Source organism: Mytilus trossulus, chromosome 2 (assembly GCF_036588685.1).
Source record: "Mytilus trossulus isolate FHL-02 chromosome 2, PNRI_Mtr1.1.1.hap1, whole genome shotgun sequence".
NCBI classification, from domain to species: domain Eukaryota; kingdom Metazoa; phylum Mollusca; class Bivalvia; order Mytilida; family Mytilidae; genus Mytilus; species Mytilus trossulus.
In genome coordinates, this window is record NC_086374.1 from 75,894,279 (window position 1) to 75,913,097 (window position 18,819).

At 31.6% G+C, this 18,819-nt stretch overlaps 1 protein-coding gene across 2 annotated transcripts in view; it reads left to right on the top strand.

Annotated features, from left to right (window-relative positions):
- Nucleotides 1-18,819, top strand: part of LOC134708028 (PAN2-PAN3 deadenylation complex catalytic subunit PAN2-like) — a 281,367-nt gene that overhangs the window by 74,136 nt on the left and 188,412 nt on the right. For both annotated transcript variants that reach the window (XM_063568271.1, XM_063568270.1), the window contains exons 10-11: nucleotides 9,968-10,044; nucleotides 11,663-11,790. In XM_063568271.1, the coding sequence (XP_063424341.1) occupies nucleotides 9,968-10,044; nucleotides 11,663-11,790 (205 nt within the window). The remainder of the gene's footprint in view (nucleotides 1-9,967; nucleotides 10,045-11,662; nucleotides 11,791-18,819) is intronic.

The window sequence follows — 18,819 nt, forward strand, 5'->3', positions numbered from 1 at the left end:
CAAAACCGGTTTTAACCAAATCACAAGTACGTGTTAAGATCCAACTAAATACCTTTTTCCCGATATGGTCAGGTAAAGTTGCTATATTAGGTATTGACATCTGTGACCATATACCTGAAAAGGAAATGAATTCCTGTATTTTATGTAATATCAAATAATTTATATTGGGTTGAATTAAATTTAAAAAATACATATACATGTATATTACTGTGAAAGTACTTTAATTCGTGGGTATCAATTTTCGTGGTTTGAGCAATATTGACATGTTCGTGGGTTTTTAAATTCGTGGATTTTTGTTTTCTAAAAAAAAAACTTTAGCCTTTAGAAACGAAGGTTACAAATAGTCTGAATTAAAGGAAATTGCAAAGTAAACATTGACCCGGTTTAGTTTAAACTGTAGTGATAACACTAATTAACCCATGATAAAGTGATCAAAGGATTAAAGTCCCTCAAAGATGTTAGTTAGGCCATAAACATGTCACCTAAAGAAAACAGTAACATAAACAAATGCTATGAAGGTATCTTGAATTGTCAAATAATTCTTATCAAAATCAAGCCCAGCATGAAATTATTATTTCCCATATCTACGAGAACTATGAGGATATAAAATGAACACTTTATCATACAAGCATATCAATACCGGAAATCTGTCTTTTATCATCTGTCTTTTATCGATTAAAAGTATATTTTATGAGAATTTAAAGATCAAAAGTTAGGTTATTAACGATTATATGGGTATAATCCTGCATGCAGTTGTAGTTCTGTGACTGCTATTAAAGTATTCTCAGATTTTGCGTTATTCAATGTATTCATTAGATCATATCAGTAGTCAGACATACCGATGGGGATCTTTTCATGTCTTGATTTGGACAATGGTTGTTTTATTTCGTTGGACACTTAAATTCGTGGATAAAGTCATCCACGAAAACCACGAAAATTGGTACCCCACGAATAAAAGTACTTTCACAGTAATATATATTTATTTTCAAAGAATTGAATTTTAATTAATTTTAACATTTAACATGTACATTTTTGTACATGTATCATATGTTTAATTGTATATTTACTTACCCACCCAAATTAGTTTTTGGACTTTGCATACTTTTTGGTTAGCCCATCAACTTTGTTTTGCTTGGCATTTTTTCTCAAGCCATCATTGACAACAGATGCCAGTTCATCATTTATCTTTGGACCAGCTTTCTCTTCAGTTAACATGAAGCCTTTCTTATCTTCAATTACAGACATAAAGTGTCATTGTTTTTATTAGAAGTACTAGTACTGTTAATGTTAGTATGTACTTCTTGTTCATCAAGTTCATTGTCAGAATTATTTGAGCTTTCTGACTCACTTTCACTTGAGACTTCAGATAAAGGACTTGCTTCCCTTTGATTTTGTTTGTTGCTTTGTGATTGGCAAAGTTCTTGAAGTTCTTTCATGTAACTTTGTGTCAAAGACTCAGATTGTACTTGTGATCCATGTCTGTGGCCACTTTCAGTTTCACATTTTTGTTTTTTAGAACTTGATGGTCTTACGTCATCACTGGCAGATACAGTTCATGTTGTACGTCGTTTGCCACATTTGTTTTTATACGACCGCAAATTTTGAAAAAAATTTCGTCGTATATTGCTATCACGTTGGCGTCGTCGTCGTCGTCGTCGTCCGAATACTTTTAGTTTTCGCACTCTAACTTTAGTAAAAGTGAATAGAAATCTATGAAATTTTAACACAAGGTTTATGACCATAAAAGGAAGGCTGGTATTGATTTTGGGAGTTTTGGTCCCAACATTTTAGGAATTGGGGGCCAAAAAGGGCCCAAATAAGCATTTTCTTGGTTTTCGCACTATAACTTTAGTTCAAGTTAATAGAAATCTATGAAATTTTGACACAAGGTTTATAACCACAAAATAAAGGTTGGGATTGATTTTGGGAGTTTTATTTTCAACAGTTTAGGAATTAGGGGCCAAAAAAGGGCCCAAATAAGCATTATTCTTGGTTTTCGCACAATACCTTTAGTTAAAGTAAATAGAAATCAATGAAATTTAAACACAATGTTTACGACCACAAAAGGAAGGTTGGTATTGATTTTGGGAGTTTCGGTCCCAACAGTTTAGGAATTAGGGGCCAAAAAGGGACCCAAATAAGCATTTTTCTTGGTTTTCGCACCATAGCGTTAGTATAAGTAAATAGAAATCTATGAAATTTAAACACAAGGTTTATGACTATAAAAGGAAGGTTGGTATTGATTTTGGAAGTTTTGGTCCCAACAGTTAAGGAAAAAGGGGCCCAAAGGGTCCAAAATTAAACTTTGTTTGATTTCATCAAAATTGAATAATTGGGGTTATTTGATATGCCGAATCTAACTGTGTATGTAGATTCTTAACTTTTGGTCATGTTTTCAAATTGGTCTACATTAAGGTCCAAAGGGTCCAAAATTAAACTTCGTTTGATTTTGACAAAAAATGAATCGGTTGGGTTCTTTGATATGTTGAATCTAAAAATGTACTTAGATTCTTGATTATTGGCCCAGTTTTCAAGTTGGTCCAAATCTGGGTCCAAAATTAAACTTTATTTGATTTCATCAAAAATTGAATAAATGGGGTTCTTTGAAATGCCAAATCTAACTGTGTATGTAGATTCTTCATTTTTGGTCCCGTTTTCAAATTGGCCTACATTAAGGTCCAAAGGGTCCAAAATTAAACTAAGTTTGATTTTAACAAAAATTAAATTCTTGGGCCTCTTTGAAATGCTGAATCTAAACATGTACTTAGATTTTTGATTATGGGCCCAGTTTTCAAGTTGGTCCAAATCAGGATCTAAAATTATTTTATTAAGTATTGTGCAATAGCAAGTCTTTTCAATTGCACAGTATTGTGCAATGGCAAGAAATATCTAATTTCACAATATTGTGAAATAGCAAATTTTTTTTTAATTAAGAGTTATCTTTCTTTGTCCAGAATAGGAAGCAAGAAATATCTTATTGCAAGAATTTTTTTTAATTAGAGTTATCTTACTTTGTCCAGAATCAACTTAATTCTTTGTTATATACAATATACAATGTATATTCACTTTTTACTACCAACTGATAAATTTAAATAATCTTTACCATTCAGTGATAACAAGCAGTTTTTTTACATTTTAATATTTTATGATGTATTTAAATGAGTAGTTATTGTTGCAAACTTCATTAGAATATTTTAATTGAGATTAGTTTTGGAATAAGGGAAAGGGGGATGTGATTAAAAATTGGGTTCAATTTTTCTCATTTGAAATTTCATCAATAAAAAGAAAATTTCTTCAAACATTTTTTTGAGAGGATTAATATTCAACATCATAGTGAATTGAAAGAGAAACAAAAGTTTAAGTTCATTAGAACACATTCATTCTGTGTCAGAAACCTATGCTGTGTCAACTATTAAATCACAATCCAAATTTAGAGCTGAATCCAGCTTGAATGTTGTGTCCATACTTGCCCCAACCGTTCAGGGTTCAACCTCTGCGGTCGTATAAAGCTACGCCCTGCGGAGCATCTGGTTATAAATGTCAAAGTGATTTTAATTGTCAGGCGTTCTATGACAGTAATACATGTTCTGATTTTATGTTGGGATCTTGTTCACCATATCCCATCTCTGTTCCATAATATCTTAAGGGGTAGCGTGGATGGTATTTAGGTATTTATATAATAAGGCCAATTAATCAGACACCCATGATCCCTGGCAGCAAGTTAAAAGATCCTTCCCTTAAGTGACGTCTGGCAAGGCTAGAATATTTAAAACAAATCTGGGATGCCAGGAATCCTTGCCAGACGTCATAACTATTTGGACTAGTACCTCATATGTGTAATGGAACTAAAACAGACCCTTTCGACGGGTTTCAGACTTTCTGATCAACACTTGAACCAAAGTTGACCGGCTGTCAACCTCATTGACTGTCTGAAACAGGGGTTCAAATTAGCGTAGTCCGAGATTACTCTGACGTCCAACGGCTGTTTTGCCAGACAAGCTGGGGCCACAGCTTGTCTGGCTAAACAGCCGTTGGACGTCAGAGAAATCTCAGGCTAAAATTATCGGTGGTGCGACCTTTTAAACCAAAATTCCCAAAGGATCTCAAAAATGTTAAAGAGGTCCTGCATCATTATGTCATTGTGCTTCTGAAGTTTATTTATCGTTGATATTGCATCATGTTTGGCACTTTGTCAAATGGGGTCATTGATATATCAAATTGAAGGTCTCAATAAACTCTACTTAAAAATGAAAATTTTAACCCTCTTTTAAATCCCAGGTGGAAGGGTGGGGTCATTTAGTGCAAAAATGCTAATTTCTCAGATGGTAAGGTTGTCGCATATCAAATGAAAGAACATACAGCGTACATTCCAAATTTCAAATTGACGTCCCCCAAAAAAGTTTGGATTGGGTCATTGAGTGCAAAAAATAAATTTTCTTTTACAATAGGGTTGTTTTATATTAAATGAAAGGTCATGATGTGTACATTTGAAATATCAAATTCCCAACCTCCAAAAATTGGTTGGATTGGGTAATTAAGTGCAAAAATCAAACTTTATAGAACATGGCGTTGTCGCATATCAAATGAAAGCTCATCTACCCTGTGTTACATATATCATACTTCCGACCTCAAAAATGTAGGCGGATGAGGTCATTAAGTGTAACAAGAACTATCTTTAAAAAAGATATCCGACGTATTTGAATTTGAGTATATGTATAAAACTATCGTTTCGATAAACTTCAGAAGCACAATGACATAATGATGCAGGACCTCTTTAATATATCTCCATCAGAATGTAACTACAAGAAATGCTTTACTAAGTCTGGTTATATTAAGGCAATATATATAAGAATATTGTGATGACACCTAAAAATTTTATTTGTCAAAAAATCTAGTGTAAATAAAAAGAAACAAATATACATTAACTACTTGTTTTAAACTTAATTCATGGTTACCAAAGCTAGAAACTATTGATAGTATAAGTAGTATCTTTCTGTTTACATTCACCAAAAACCCCGCGGAAATCTGACATGCGTAGGTGCGTTCTAAAAGTCATGTTCAACCCGAGTACAACAAAGTTTACATTAAAGATTATATAACAGCTGTCATGGATGCAAAGAACTATTGGAGAAACAATTATTTTAATAAAAATATAAATCTTTGTTAGATCAAGTTCAAATATTTATAGTTTTTCACTTGCTTTCCATCACGATATAATTTTCGAGACGTTTTTTCAAACACAACCAAATCACCCAGCATGACAGCATTTTGTCCAATCACAGAAAGGATTTTCGAGCATGCGTAGTCGTTGCCATAGTGAAGCGTCCTTAAGTTCAAAGTGCACAAACCGAAACTAAACCGACTACGTCGGAAAAAGCGAAAAGTTTCAGAATTTCAAATTGACATCCCCCAAAAATTGGTTGGATTGGGTCATTGAGTGCAAAAAATAAATTTTCTTTTACAATAGGGTTATTTTATATCAAATGAAAGGGGATGATGTATACATTTGAAATATCAAATTCCCAACCTCCAAAAATTGGTTGGATGGGGTAATTAAGTGCAAAAATCAAACTTTATAGAACATGGCATTGTCGTATATCAAAAGAAAGGTTGTACAAAGAACATTACGAAAACATCACTTTTACAGGAAAGACCTTTCAATTGTTTTACAAACAATTGAGATACTAGTTTATATCTTTGTTTCTAATGGCTTCAATTTTTCAATCTTTTTTTTTTTAGAAAATTAAATCCACGAATTTAAAAACTCACGAACTTGTAAATTTTGCGCAAACCATGAAAATTGATACCCATGAATTAAAGTACTTTCACAGCATTACTTTAAATATTGTAGATCATTCAGGTAGTCTTTAGCTATTGCTTTATACAATAAAAAAACAGTATATAAATATGGTCATGTTACACCACTGTCCCAGGCTAGGGGGAGGGTTTGGACCTTGCTAACATGTTTATCCTGCCACATTCTGTATGTATGTGCCTGTTCAAAGTCAAGAGTAATTCAGTTGTGGTTGATGTGTTACATATTTGTTTTCCTTACATTTTTTTGCACATAAATTAGGCCGTTTAATAGTTTTCTCGTTAGAATTGTTCATTTCCGAGCCTTTTATAGCTGACTATGCGGTATGGGTTTTGCTCATTGTTGAAGGTTGTACAGTGACTTTTTGGCTCACCTGGCCCTCAGGGCCAAGTAAGCTTTTCTCATCACTTTGCTCCGTCGCCCATTGTCATCTGTCGTCATTAACTTTTACAAAAATCTTCTTAAGGAGTTATTGTCCTTTACTGTCATTTTTTACCAATTTTTGTTAAATTTTGTAATCTTTTACAAAAAATCTTCTCCTCTGAAACTACTGGGCCAAATTTTTTTTTGGGGTTGCTACCCCTGAATTGGTAATTTTAAGGAAACTTTGCCGTTTTTTGTTATTATCTTGAATATTATTATAGATAGAGATAAACTTTAAACAGCAATAAAGTTCAGCAAAGTAAGATCTACAAATAAGTCAACATGCCTAAAATGGTCAGTTGACCGCTTAAGGAGTTATTGCCCTGTATAGTCAATTTTTAACAATTTTGATTAATTTAGTAAAGTTTTTACAAAAAAATCATATCCAACTATCTCGGTCATCACGTGACTTTTACACTTAAGTTGTATATTATTAATGGCCGACAGATTATCCATGAAAGTGAACGGGTACATAAATAAAACGGTCATAACTTTTTTGTTATAATGTATATTTTTCCTTCTAACCCTGCGTTTTACAGTTTATAAATTTTTACAATTAAATATGTTTTAAGTTTCAGTTCAGAAATATGATTTCGTGCTTCGAAATAAGTTTGAAAATTGAGGTGACATAGCCACACAGCCTCCGTTGACATCTTCGTAAGAAATTGACAAAATTGCAATGGGACCTTTTTGTAAAATCAATTTTCTCAACTAATTTATTGTTGCTTATATCCTTCCAACCCCTTAAAAGATCGACAACATATTTATTTAAAGTAAATCCCAAACCATATGAGTTCAGGTATTAAACTTTTTGCTTCGAAGTTTGTTTGAAAAGTTCATATTTTGGCAGTCCTCAGCAATATTTTCACTGTTGAAGGTTCACAACGACACGACATACCGGTATTTATTTAGTTATACATCAAAAGTAATATTTCAAATATTTATCAAAGTGTGTCTTTTTGAACTTAAGAAATTTCCTTTTCACATGTTCCTCAATATATTTATAAGAAACAGTCTCTCACTAAAAAATAAAGATTTACATGCACCGACCATGCAGTTTACATGAACATTGATAGCGTGGGGCGACATGGGAATATATATTTTTGTAGATTTTTACGATGAAAATCGAAAAATTGTTAGATGCATGTCTTTTCAATAATTGTCTTACCTTAATGCAGCATAGAATTAAACATTATTTCCCTCTGTGAAAGTGGGAACATGCTATTTGTTTTGATACAATTTCGAAGTAACATATAACAAAATGGCGACCAAATAATTTCAAACGTAGACGATGTTCGACACTTTTTTTGCAAATGCAAATAATTCAATAAGATTTAACTGTTTTTATTGCAATTAAACATGACACGTTATTGTAACTCGTATGATAATTAATAAAGCTAGATTGTGGAGATATTAATTAAGTCATCAACGTGATCAAAGAAAACAAACATGGCAAAGTGGCCTAATCACGATGTAAGTTTTGACAAGACTTAATATAAGATTAGTATTATAGCTCATTATACGATTGTTTATGAAATCATTTTATGATAATATTTTATATCAACGAAAGGAAACAACAGATGGATTGTAACAAAGAGCAATATCTATATATATATATATATATATTTTGAAATCATTACTTGGGTAACCAGTACATTTTACATAATCATAATTAAACCAGTCACATACAGAGTTATCGAACCTAATTATGACTGGAATAGTTGCATATGTTCCTCTGTAACTTAAAGGCCAAGTTCATTACAATTAGAGAAAATTGGAAGTAGCAAGAATGTTCAGTAAAGCAAGATCTACAAACACATCATCACCAAAATATAATGTTGTCATGAATCCATCTGTGTCCTTTGTTTAATATGCACATAGACCAAGGTGAGCATCAAGAGCCTCTAGTTGTTGTTAATTTCTGTCTCATTTGGTCTGTTGTTGAGAGTTGTCACATTGGCAATCATACCACATCTTCTTTAGTATATTCACTTCTCACACACACATGTATATATATTTGAGCATATTTACCTGACGATATTGGGATATGGGTATTTAGTTGGATCTTAACATGTACTTGTGATTTGTAACAAACAAGTATCTTTAAATTTAAACAAACAAGTGTTCAGGGCTTAATTAAATCTGTATTTGGGTAGGATGATGCAAGCATATGATTTTTATTGCGTCTTACACTTTGAGAAGCAAATAATGTCTTACTACTTTTTTAAAATATTGTGTTAAAACGTTAATTTTGAGCTATGAAAGTCAAGTGGCTCGAGCATTTTTCTTAGAAAGTTTTATAGAATTTCAAAGAAATATTTTTACTGTGGGTTAGCTTTCATTAGTCTTCACTATCCTATAGATTAACAACTTTTGGTTCTATTTATGATTTAGAATCTTCATTGAAGGTTGAACACAAATTAATTAATTATATTGATGTGCCATTTTTATGCAAGAATGACATTCCTTTGTATTATGTGCTGATTCGAAGAAAAAAATTATGCGAATATTGTCTCCCTTTAATAGGTTCATTATTTTATAATTAAGTATAGGTTTCTGATATAATTTTGGATTATTACAAAATGTATCAATTCAATATATTTCAGTTTTTGTTATTAGTGTATCAAAAACATTGATGTACATACGAATATAATTTCATAAATTTGAAACATTTAAAATGATTACATACCAATATAAAGAACCGTTCATCATTTTTGAAAAAAGACTATAAATGGAAATTAAATTATTTATCTCCCCTTCATAATAGACTGATTGGGAAATTAACCAGAGGTATCTAACATTAATCACTTTTTAATTGTAGATGATTAAACGTTAAAAAGATTTTCCACTATAAACAAATGTTACTTACAAATATAAGGACTTTGTTATCAACATCTACAAATTTTATTAGATATTATGAATTTTTATTACAATAGATTAATATGCTATATATATATATCTTGACAAACAAATAGCCATAGAAATTGAAAATAATTCATTTCTATTCTATTGTCAGCCTTCCATGAACTGAAAAGTCTCTATTAAGATTCAGTAGGTAAATTATGTGAAAATCAAGACTTGCATCAACAATATCCCAATACTATTAGTTATGAGTACATAGTGTGCTATTGACCTAATATGGTAAATATGGGGTCAGTAAATCCCCATATGGAATTTACTGACCCCATATATACTGTATTACGTCACTAGCACAATATGTAACGAAATTTATCTTACCGACTATCTTAACGTGTGAAATTTAGACTAGTGACCTATCAAAATGAACATGTCTTCAATACTGTTACATTTGTAGCATTAAGAAACTTCTTCTATTTATCTTATTAAAACAGATGACAACAATAACAACTTGTTAGGTGTAAATGTGTTTTTTTAAGTTATTTTAATCTTGATCATCAATTTCTTCATCTGTTGCAACCTTTAAGATTTTTTCTCAGTACCATATTTTTTTTATAAAAGGACGTAACACTGCAACTTACTGTGTTGAAATAAGCCCCACCTCTCTACTTACCTATATGAAATATACACGGTCCTCACACGGACACTTTTAACCAATCATATTCCTAGAAATGTATAGGAGGTAAGATAATAGCTAATATTAGAGACAATGGCATCATTTTCCCTCATAGATTTCAGCTCTTTGATTAGTTTATATCCCTGATATTGACTATTATTCTTACTGTAGTTATATGATAAAAAAATTTATTGCAGGATATCTTCATGAGTTTGCCTCAGGGGAACATCCAGTATTTAATACTTTTCCACAGCCTACTGAATTTGCTGATACTGTAAGTTAAAGAAGTTTGAACTTCAGTTACTGTACAAATACATAAATTATTATTGATTTTAAGCCCCATCTACAATACTCCAATTGTAGAAGTATGCCACTATGTTTTTAAGTCTGTGCGTCCGTTCATTTGTCCGTCTGTTCGCGGTAGGTATAATGTCCAGCTAGAATCATGGTTTTTCGAGTGAGTTGATCAAGCTTTTTTTTGAGTGAATATGATCAGAAATGTAAACAAACAGACTTCTTTTCTAACAAGACGTGATACAGAAGCTTGAGTTTGATATTCAAGGTTATACATGATATGTTAGTATTTGAGATATAAAGATAGTATCATTCTGACATTGCTTTTCGTTTAAAAAGTTGAATTTATCCTTTAAATGCTTTTATTCCAAAATACAGAATAAAGCCATTTTCTTACACATACAAATGCACATGTCAACGGAAATGCATACATGGAATCTATATATCCTTAAATATACAGACACTTTACAAAAACTATTGTTATTGCATTGAAAATGACATTTTGAGACTAAATTCAGTTTTTCATGTCTGGGCTTTTTCGAGAGCAGTCAGGGCTTATTCAAGTGTGTCCTTTGTAAGCTCACCTGGCCCGATGGGCCAAGTGATCTTTTCTCATCACTTGGTGTCTGGCGTCCGTCGTCTGTCGTCTGGCGTTGTTAACTTTTACAAAAATCTTCTCCTCTGAAACCACTGGGCCAAAAAAAATCAAACTTAGCCACAATCATCATTAGGGTATCTAGTTTAAAAATTGGCCCTGGCCAACCAACCAAGATGGCTAAAAATAGAACATAGGGGTAAAATGCAGTTTTAGGCTTATAACTAAAAAACCAAAGCATTTAGAGCAAATCTGACATGGGGTAAAATTGTTAATCAGGTCAAGATCTATCTGCCGGGAAATTTTAAGATGAATTGGACAACTGGTTGTTGGGTTGCTGCCCCTGAATTGGTAATTTTAACGAAATTTTGTTGTTTTTGGTTATTATCTTTAATATTATTATAGATAGAGATAATCTGTAAATCACAAAAATGTTCAGCAAAATAAGATTAACAAAAAAGTCAACAGGACCAAAATGGTCAGTTGACCCCTTTAGGAGCTATTGCCCTTAATTTATAGTCCATTTTTAACCATTTTTCGTAAATCTTTGTTAACTTTTACAAAAATCTTCTCCTCAGAGACCATATACACTATAGCAGATAAAATATAAGCTTTGATGAGCTCTATCATATGAAAACCACAATGAATGAACGTTACCTGATTAGAAATTGATGAATGCACATTGCACGGTTATACAAGATTGATGAACGCACAATACACGTTTAAGAATGAATGATTGATGAACGCACGTTGTTACACGGTTAACAATGAATGAACAATGCACGCACGTTACATGAAAAACACAGGGAATGATGAGCGCACAATTGGTACACGCACATAACATGATGAATGCATGGAAAAATGGTCAGTTTGAATTTTAGAAGGTCTGTTCTATGAACACATTCTTGTTATTAGGTAATTTCTTCTATTTTAGTAAAATCATATTAAAACAAAAATAAGATGACCTTAACTACTGATTGTTGATAATATCATAATTTTGCAGACAGAACAATTACAGTACATGCACATAAATGATGAGATGACGCCTTACTCTGTGATTCCTATGTGTTATCCTGAAAATGGGAAAATGCTATCTGATTGGCCGGATCATTTAGCACAAAATGTGTACAGGTATATATATATTTATTTTAGTTTTGAAATTCTTGAAAACTGCATGTTTAATGGATCATGCTCATTGAGTTGAAGATAATGCAAAACTCATTAATAAAAAAAACACTAATACAAGACAATCACAGATAATCTTGTACATGTTTAAAAAAAAATAGTTCTTTATTGCAGGTCTGTATGCATTGCCAAAAATATTACAATAGTTTTTCAATTTACAGGTTTAACTAGATAAACTTTACTTATCATGTTTTTATACGACCAAAAAGAAATTGCAGCTGCAGCGTCATTTGAAGACATTAACTTTAGTATAAGTAAATAGAACTTTAGGAAATTTAAACACAAGATTTTAAACCACAAAAGGAAGGTTGGGATTGATTTTGGCAGTTGTGGTCCCAACAGTTTAGGAATTGGTGTCCAAAAAGGGGCCCAAATTAGCAAATTTATATGACAGCAAAAAAAACACTTTGTGATTGTATAATGGTATGATGTCTTATTCGTCGTTCGAAGACACATTGGTTTCCGGACACTAACTTTAGTTTAAGTGAATGAATCTCTATGAAATTTTCTAAGAAGGTTAAATACCACAAAAGGGAGGTTGGGATTGATTTTGGGGATGAATGTCCCAACCGTTTAGGATATAGGGGCCCAAAACAAGCATTTATCTTGTTTCAGGACAATAACTTTTGTATAAGTATTTCAATTGCTCTGAAATTATACAACAATGTTTAATACCACAAGTAGAAGGTTGGGAATTATTTTAAGGGTTATGAGGCAAACAGTTTAGGAATTAAGGGCCAAAAACAAGCATTTTTCTAGTTGCCGGACAATAACTTGTGTTTAACTGTATGAATCTCTCTGACATTGAACCACATACATGTGGTTCTTCCGGCGGGAGTTAAAATCTCCTGCTTTTCAGACCCTCTTCCGTCCCTCCTGTTAAAATTTTAAATCTTCCGCTTTCTGAAAATGTTTACCTCGAAAATTTTCAGTAGACATTTTTGTTTATGAAATTTACACAGACAGAGATCTAGAAGAAGTCAGAGAAACTCTAAATTGATATGGGTAAAGTCTGAGAAAACAGGATGTCACCGTTTCCTGTTATGATTTTGTTTTAAAAGGTAATAGGCAATTAGCATTGTGTAATCAATGTCAGAAGGTGTTTAAGATTAGACTTGTATATAACAATAAACAATAATAGACAATTGGCAATACCTGGTGATAACTAGCTAGTTTAAGACACACAAGTACACACCTGTGATATTGCAGGTCCGTGACTGAATTAAAGTAAATAACTATGCCTAATTATTTATAAAAGCCTTATTTTAGTAATTGGTATTGTCATCTGATAAAGTCATGTTGATTTTAAGATACACAGTTTTCTCTACTTTCAAATCTTTCTGTTTGAACCCGTCGACCTGGAACTTATCAATTATTGGTAATATCAATTATTTGGAAAACAAAATTTCCTGGTTATCCAGGAATGGAGTATTTTTTAATCAACAGCATTGTCTTATATTAGTTATCTTAGAAAGTCTTGCTGATTGTTGAATAAAACTACAATAGGGAACAATTTGACAATGATTGAATTTAGTAGTGTCAGCCCTTTGATTATGACATCTGTATACAGCAAAATCCTAAATACACCATTTGGTGGTGCGCCTGTCAAATGCGGAACGTACAGTTAAGGTGAATATATTATACTATTGGTATTGGTATCAGATTCGACCCGGAACTTGTTAATTATTTGCAATATTAATTGTTTGGAAAACAAAAGGGTCTAGAGTGCCACTTAGCGTCCTGTGTCAGCATTGTCGTTAATTTTTACAAAAAATCTTCTCCTGTGAAACTACTGGGCCAAATTTAACCAAACTTGGCCACAAACATCATTTGGGTATCTAAGTAAAAGAAATGTGTCTGTGAACCAAGATGGCTAAAAATAGAACAAAGGGGGTAAAATGTTGATTTTGGCTTATACTCTGAAACAAAAGCATTTATGGCAAATTTGACGTGTGGTAAAATTGTTTATCAGGTCAAGATCTGTCTGTCCTGAAATTGAAATTTTCAGAAGAATAGGACAACCTGTTGTTGGGTTGCTGCCCCTTAATTGGTAATTTTAAGGTTATTTTTAAGTTTTTGGTTATCTTGAATATTATTATAGATAGAGATTATTGTAAACAGCAATATTGTTCAGCAAAGTAAAATCTACAAATTAGTCAACATGACAAAAATGGTCAATTCACCCCTTAAGGGCATACAATACAGTTTCGATCCTGTATTTACAAGTTCATGAAAATTTGCATGTAGGCTATTTTTTACCTGATTAAATTGAATATGTAATAAAAAATATACCTTCATGTGCTACTTTTTGAGTAAAATGAGGTCGAAATGTTTTATATTTGCTCGAAATTCAGATTTGTGGCCTTAATTTCTTTTTCGAAAGAAAGACATAACTTTTTTGTTATAAAAGATATAAACACAAATTGTTTTTTGTTAAATAATCGGTAATTTCTGTATTTTATAAATATCTTTAAAAAATAGCAATTTTTTATTCAGAAATAACTCATATTTATCAAATGTTCATGAATTGAGGAAAAAGCATCATTTTTTACTGCATGTTTATCAAAATTCAAAAAAATCCTCTATTTACAGTTTTATAAAATTTGGGTCACATAATCTCCGGCAAAATGAAACAAAATACGGTTTTGAAAAATAGGGGTCTATGAACTCGTTTTCAAATTAAATCAGTTTGAATGATAAAAATCAGTCGAAAAATGCATCTTTTCCCGATATGTCACCGTTTGACGTCGCGAAAATTACAAATTACTTTAGCAACGTCATTACCTTCCCTGTAACTGTATCGTATGCCCTTAAGGTAGTTAGCTTGTCATGTTTTGAATTTTATGTCAGATTTTTGGAATCCTCTGGTTTATCCATTTGAATGCCTTAAAAAAAAATTGCCAGTTTGGTAGATTTCTTTTTATAAATCTTTTACATGTATAATAATAAGCCATCTGTAAAAGTCTTATAAGATATTAATTATTTTTAAATAGGATTTGAGAACTTGAACTTAACAAGCACATTGACCTATATATTTTTTGGCTCTTTTGATTCCAGTATTAATCCCTATCAATATAAACTATTTTAAACTTATTAAAGAGTTATTGTCCCTGACAGTATTTTTTTGTGTGTTCATTTTTGTAAGTTTTCACCTCTCAAACTACTGAGATAAAGGAGTAGGTTCAGTAAGACCCCTTTTTGGCCCCAAAATATAGCAGTTTTAAAAAATGTGATAAGGTAATCGTTAAGCTATTTATTGGAAAGTTGAATGATTCTGCTACATAAATATGGGCTGTTTTTGACAATACAATGCACATATATCGGGTACTAGCATCATGAAGTCATGCTAAATAACTGATATCTTCATAATTTCAGCATTTTAGTAAAATTTTAGACGGTTTCTGTCTGAAATGAAAGTGGCCGCATTCGTGTTCATTCATAATATTGAAATGAAAGTTTTATTTGAAGATAATACATAATATATATAAAGGTTGAGGATGAACACGGATGCGGCCACTTTCATTTTTGACAAAAAACATCTGAAAAGTGACGATTTTTGGCAAATTTGATAGATTTTTCATATTTAATCTTGAATCAGAGCGATTTTAACGACTTAATTAGTTGAAATCTTTCACAAAAACTAATTGAATCAATTGAAATAGACACTTAAGTGTTTAAAAAGTGTCTAAAATATTTCGTCAGATATGAACTTGAAAATTGGGGCCAAAATCAGCCCTTACCAGACCTACTCCTTTATCCAAACTTTGTCAAAATCATTATTAGGGTATTTTGTTTAAAAGATGTGTTTGATGAACCCATCAGCCAACTGACATAGCTTAAAATAGAACATAGGATAAAATGCAATTTTTGGCTTATATCTCTGAAATTAAGCATTCAGAGCAAGTTTGATGTAGAAGAAAATGTTCATCAGGCTTAGCTATATTTGTCCTGAAATTTTCAAACAAATCAGACAAACTGTTGTTAGGTTGCTGCCCCTCAATCAGTAATTTTAAGGAAATTTTGTTGTTTTTGGTTATTAATTTTATTATTATTATGGATGTGTCCGATGACCCTGCCTGCTAACCAACATGGCAGACATGGCTAAATACAGAACAAAGGGGGAAAATGCAGTTTTTGACCTGTATTTCTGAAACTAGAGCAAAAGTATAACGGGTGCATTATTTCTGTAAATAAAAATATGTGAGCGACACAGGCTCCTTGGAGCCTCTAGTTTCTAGTTTCCAGACAATAACTTGTATTTAAGTGTATGTATCCATCTGAAATTGTAATGCACGGTACCATATATACTACAAAGGGAAGGCTGGGATTGAATTTTGGGGGTAATTTCTAATTTCCCCAAACATTAAGTGGAAAAGGGCCAAAAGCAAGCATTGGTATCACTTTGTCGTTTTCATCTACGTCATTCACAGACATTTGGTTTCCGGGTAATTACTTTAGTATAAGTAAATTGAAATCAATAAAATTTGAACACAGGGTTAATGACCACAAAAGGAAGGTTAAAATTGTTTTTTGGGGGGTTTGTCCCAATAATTTAGGAATTAAGGGCCAAAAAGGGCTCAAATAAGCATTTTTCTAGTTTCTAGACAATAACTTGTGGAAAGGTGTATGGATCTCTCTGAAATTATTCCACAAGTTTCCATACCATAAAAGGATGGTAATAATTGTTTTTGGGAGGATATGGCACAAACCATTTAGGAATAAGGGCCAAACAAGGGGTCTATGTTAATGACCAATAACTGTAGTACAAAACCTAGTTTAAAAACAGTGTAAGGGAGCTAATTCAAACATAATAATAATTTAAATTTGTTTGAATTACCCTCCTTTCACTGCTCTTAAATTAAATTATGTATAAAAAATGTTGTATTGTCTTGAGGTGATTAGCTTTCAATTTATTGCATGAACCCCCTGAGGGGTTCATGCTTATATATTGGTGAGTTTTGGATGTGTCTATGGGAAACTCAATATCTCTCGGCCGGAAGTCAGAATAAATTTCTCGGAACGTCTCGAAATTTTTCGGTCATTTATACAGATCTAAACAAGTTGTTATCTACGTCTTTGATATGGTCCCTTGATGGCCCTTGACGAAGCAATTATATTTGTTTTAAAACGATCACTGTATACTGTGTGTATCTGGGTCAATTATAACATTGTCTCGATAACATGTAAACTAATTATGTTTGAAGATTTGTCCACGGGATACTGACAGTGTATTTCATCATAGACTTACGTGGAGAACATTCTGGTTATACTATTTATATTAGATCGGAAAACAGAAAGATGATATTCTAATCAAACTTATTTAATTCAATCGGAATGAAAGAAATATCTACCAAATTAATATACCGTATTTATGTTTCTGAAGAAACTAACAATGATTGAATCAGAATATTTTCAGAGCTACAATTAAGGAATAAATATGTTATATGACAAGATACTCGGCTTTGATATTTTTAAATATTTATTTGTAAAGGAAACATACAAATAAGATTTAAATAAATTCTTGAATCCTACAAAAAAAATGTTTACAAACAATAATTATTATATTTCTACGTTTATTATTTCATCCCGATTTAATATTTAATAGGTTTTATTTTATTTTTTTGTATTGTAATATATCCATAAAACGGAAAGTAAGATGAATTTATTAAATATTCAAATCTTAAACGGTCGTAAATAAAAATACTTGTGTGTTCTCAATAATAGATTACATAAAGCATTATTTCAAATCTTTGCAGCTGACAACAACCGTAAAAAACAATTTACAATAATCACAACAAAATTTAATTACAACCATAATATTGATTATTTTATACTGTTTTAATATGGATTTAGTAGTCTTTGCTTATATTTTGTCTAGTAATTTATTCACATATATAATGGAATGTTATGATTTAGATTCATTCAATAAATACAATGTCCATCCGCAAATATTTGACGTTGGTGTTTATTAATATAATATAGTATATAACTAAAAGAATTTGGAAAAGATTACTAACAGGAACGTTAGTTAATTGTAAAATTGTCATTCAATTTTTCAAAGTTTAACCTTATAGCATCTACATATTTTTATTATGGTACGGTTTTAAAAATTGTGTTCATTGTGTTGAACAACTAGTCTACACGTCTTGATTCGTTCACTTTATAAATCACATATCAAAGGCCAATGTCAATGAATCCGAAGTCAAAACATTTAATGTAGGCCGTTTTACATTCGAATTCAACTATGATATTAAGATATGTGATAACGCAAATGCGTATTCTTTTCCTGAGTATCAGTGAGATGCTTTCTATTTACTATTTCTTGCGCTAAAATACAACTTGCATGCAATACTATTATTCGTTTTTATTATCTAAATTCAGAACACGGCAGAAAGAGCTTTACATGTGACTTCCACGCACGGTCATCATAACTAACGATATTCTGACCTCGAGATGTTTCTCTTTTGTTTCTTTTTTGAGTCACTGTCCTATTATAAACTTTGACATTTTCGAAACATTATATAAGGATTGTCTACCCAAAGAATAGATTCCTTAACTTTGTAATGTATTTAGCCTTTTAACTTTTTTCATGAGAGCGTCACTGATGCTTTTTTTGCAGACTTAACTCGTGTCTGGTGTACATCACTTGAATTCTGGTATATTTTTATAACTTCATACCTTTTTATATAAATTGGTAATTTTGAAAGTGTATACAGCTGGTAGTCATAAACTTCTGAACTAAGAAATTCTTCAGCAATACTAAGTTTCCCTGTATAATGTTTGAACTGATTTAAAAGTCAAATCAGGAAATCCTTAAAATTTTAGATGTTTTATGAGACCAAAATAAGTCTCTTCACAAGAGGTCCAAATCAATTGCATGTCACAGGTTTCAACGCATAAAACATCTACCATGAGTAAAGACAGCTTCAAATTCGAGTTTGTCATAAAGGCATTCATGTAGGAAACAAAATATAA